The sequence below is a fragment of the Triticum urartu genome, chromosome 4A (genome assembly GCF_056163025.1).
Source record: "Triticum urartu cultivar PI428250 chromosome 4A, HENAU_Tu73, whole genome shotgun sequence".
Lineage (NCBI taxonomy): Eukaryota > Viridiplantae > Streptophyta > Magnoliopsida > Poales > Poaceae > Triticum > Triticum urartu.
Window position 1 is genome coordinate 256,687,482 of NC_141876.1, and position 3,194 is coordinate 256,690,675.

A 3,194-nucleotide genomic window follows, 5' to 3' on the forward strand; every position below is an offset into this window, starting at 1 on the left:
AGCTTTCATCATTGCATCAACAATATGTTTAGTAAAAGCTTTATTTTGTTCATAAGCATGGGGTGAATTTATCATGGATTGCAACAAAGAAGTACAATAAATCAAAGAAAAACTATCATAATTAAAGTCTTTGTGATCCAAAATAGTGGTGCATCACTAGGTAAAGTTTTGGCCTCTCCAAACCCACTTTCATCAATTTTCTCAACAAGATTTTCACCCTCCGAAATATTGGGACGCCTTCTACCTAAAGTTGACTCTTCTCCAGTCCCTTTTTCATCATTCTTAACTTTACTAAACAAGGAATCAATAGAAGAAACACCAATCATTTTAAGATCTTCATCACTTTTGCAAGAATAATCACTAGAAAAAGCTATTTCCAAAAATTCTCTTTTAGCTCTAAGCAATGTAGTTCTTTTCTTACTTTCATCCATAGAAACATAAAGAGCTTTAATTGATTCATCTACATTAGGCACAACAATTTTCATCTTGAGATTTTCCGCATCATGAGAAATTCTATCAACACTTCTAGACAAATCATGAATTTTGTTCAACTTTTCTTCTATGGAAGTGTTGAAAACTTTTTGTGTGTTGATAAATTCTTTAATATTATTCTCAAGATTAGAGGTGTTCCTATTATTATTATAAGACTGATTTCCATATGAATTACCATAATTATTAGAGGAATTACTAGGAAAAAGCCTAGGACTAAAATTACCTCTATAAGCATTATTGTTGAAATTATTTCTAGAGATAAAATTCACATCAATGATATCACTATTTTGCTCAATCAAAGTAAACAAAGGCATTGTCGGCATCCTGGGAACGGGGGTACCCAGACTTGCCTGCCTGCTGCCTAGGGCGTGGCTCCACCAACGGCCTGGTACAGACCATCTTCAGCACCAACCACTCAAGACCCTCACGAGGGGCCAAGCCTAGCGAGGCGGACGACACGAAGGCCTCCTCTGGGGCGGTCTCGCTAGGTTGGCTCCCGAGGAGCGGAGATATCTATGCAAGGGACACCTCGTGAGGTCCGTGTGACATGAGCCATGACGACCAAGGCCAGGCGGGTGCCAGCGGGCGCCAGTAGGCGCAGAGTGTCAGTTTCCTCTTTGGTGCTAAGCGAGCAGGTGCAGGCGAGGAGTCCCGAGGCATCAGGCAAAGGTTTCCATATCGGTGCGACAAGACCAAGAACATTAGGACAGCATGACTGAGGTCACTGCGGAGCCATGGCGGCGTCACCACCATAGCCTTTGGCAGGAGAATACAACCTTTTGTCAGGATAACTTGTACTAGTTGTCTCCCTTCAAAATTGGCCGTTGTGGGATCCCTTCCCGTCTAAACATTTGGGAAGAGGACCAGGGCCTCTATAAATAGGACTAGCCACCACCATAGCAAGGGACGGATCATTCGGACCATCCTCAAGCACAGCAGCTTATCGAGCTCAAGAACACCTCTCCTTAGGAGGTTGGTCATCCACTGTAATAGTTCATTCTCAGCCCACGAGGCAATCCACCACACCACACTGGAGTAGGGTATTACACCACAACGGTGGCCCGAACCAGTCTAAACTCTCGTGTCACTTGTTTCTTGGGTTTGGCGAGCTAGGCCTTGAGATCATTGCGAGGGTCAGCTAGGGAGACAGAGATCTTTGTGTGCACCCGAGTGTTCGAACCTCAAGGGTTTGTCGGAACCCAAAATCCGACATTTGGCGCGACAGGTAGGGGTGCACCGAAGCTTCGTCTCTGCGCTTGCTTCGTCTTGCTCCATGGCAGATGCCATCCCTCCGATTAGGCCGGCGGGCGCCTATGGATGTGCCACGGGCGTCCGGGCCTTCACCCTTGCCTTGCGGTAGGTGCGGCGTCCGCTCAAGTTCAAGCCAGAGATTCCTCCCCGCTACAATGGCGCGGCAGATCCAGCGGCTTTCCTGCAGGCATACGAGGAGGTCGTTCTCGAAGCCGGAGGCGACGGCCAGGTCATGGCCAACTGGTTCCCCCTGGCGTTGGCCGGCGTGCCACGCACCTGGCTGCTCAGCCTGTCAGGATCTTCAGTAGCTTCCTGGAGGAGCTGCGCGATCTCTTCTTGGTGGTTCGCGGGCACCGCCCATGGGTCGCCACGTCAAGCAGTTCATCCGCCAGGTGGGCGCTGCCCGCGTGTAGTAGGGGGCTCCCCCAGGTTAGGCGGAGCCCCTGGCCGACCTCACCTTCAACTCGGAGGACCACCCAAGCATCACCATGGGCTCGGGCGCGCTCCCAATGCTCTGCACACCCACCATCTGCAACGTGGCTATGGCCAAGACCCTCATCAATGGCGGAGCTGGCCTCAACGTGCTCTGTGTGGAAGCTTTTGGGTTGCTTCACATACAATACGGCCGGCTCAGCCCCACCAAGCCTTTCTCTGGAGTCGGTGTTGGCTCCACCAGCCCCCTGGGGCAAATACACCTCCCGGTCACCTTTGGTACCCGTGACAACAACCGCACCGAGCTGATCGACTTCGACATCGCTCACATCATCCTCCTGTACAACACCATCCTCGGGTACCCTGCCCTAGCTCAGTTCATGGCAGCGACCCATCCAGCCTACAACCTCATGAAGATGCCAGGGAGCAGCAGCGTTCTCACCGTGGCTGGGGAAACCATGGAAGCCCTGACGGCTCTCGAGCTCGCCTTCGGGGCTGCCGCAGCAGCACGCTGATACGTCTCCGTCGTATGTATAATTTTTGGTTGTTCCATGCCAATATTATTCAACTTTCATAGTGCCCAGTGCCAGTTCCTGTTTGTTGCATGTTTTCTGTTTCGTAGAAAAACCCATACCAAACGGAGTCCAAATAGAATAAAAACTGATAGAGATATATTTTGGAATATTTATGAATTTTGGGAAGTGGAATCATCGCGAGACGGTGCCCGAGGGGGGCATGAGGTAGGGGGGCGCGCCCCAGGGTGTTAGGCGCGCCCCTGACCCGCGTGGCCACCCCGTAAGGTGGTTGGAGCCCTTCTTTCGCCGCAAGAAAGCTAATATCCCGATAGAGATCGTGTTAAAATTTCAGCCCAATCGGAGTTACAGATCTCCGGGAATATAAGAAACGGTGAAAGGGAAGAATCTGAGAACGCAGAAACAGGGAGAGACAGAGAGACAGATCCAATCTCGGAGGGGCTCTCTCCCCTCCCATGCCATGGAGGCCATGAACCAGAGGGGAAA

The 3,194-nt window shown here is 50.5% G+C and overlaps 1 protein-coding gene across 1 annotated transcript; it reads left to right on the plus strand.

Annotated features, from left to right (window-relative positions):
* The first annotated feature begins 2,231 nt into the window (after nt 1-2,231).
* Nucleotides 2,232-2,690, plus strand: LOC147975530 (uncharacterized). The gene has a single exon (XM_087520472.1). It carries the CDS (start codon nt 2,232-2,234, stop codon nt 2,688-2,690), a length of 459 nt encoding a protein of 152 aa, XP_087376598.1.
* Nucleotides 2,691-3,194: the final 504 nt, after the last annotated feature.

Coding starts and splice junctions, on each gene's coding strand:
- LOC147975530 (XM_087520472.1), top strand. CDS start 2,232: ATGGGCTCGGGCGCGCTCCCAATGCTCTGCACACCCACCATCTGCAAC.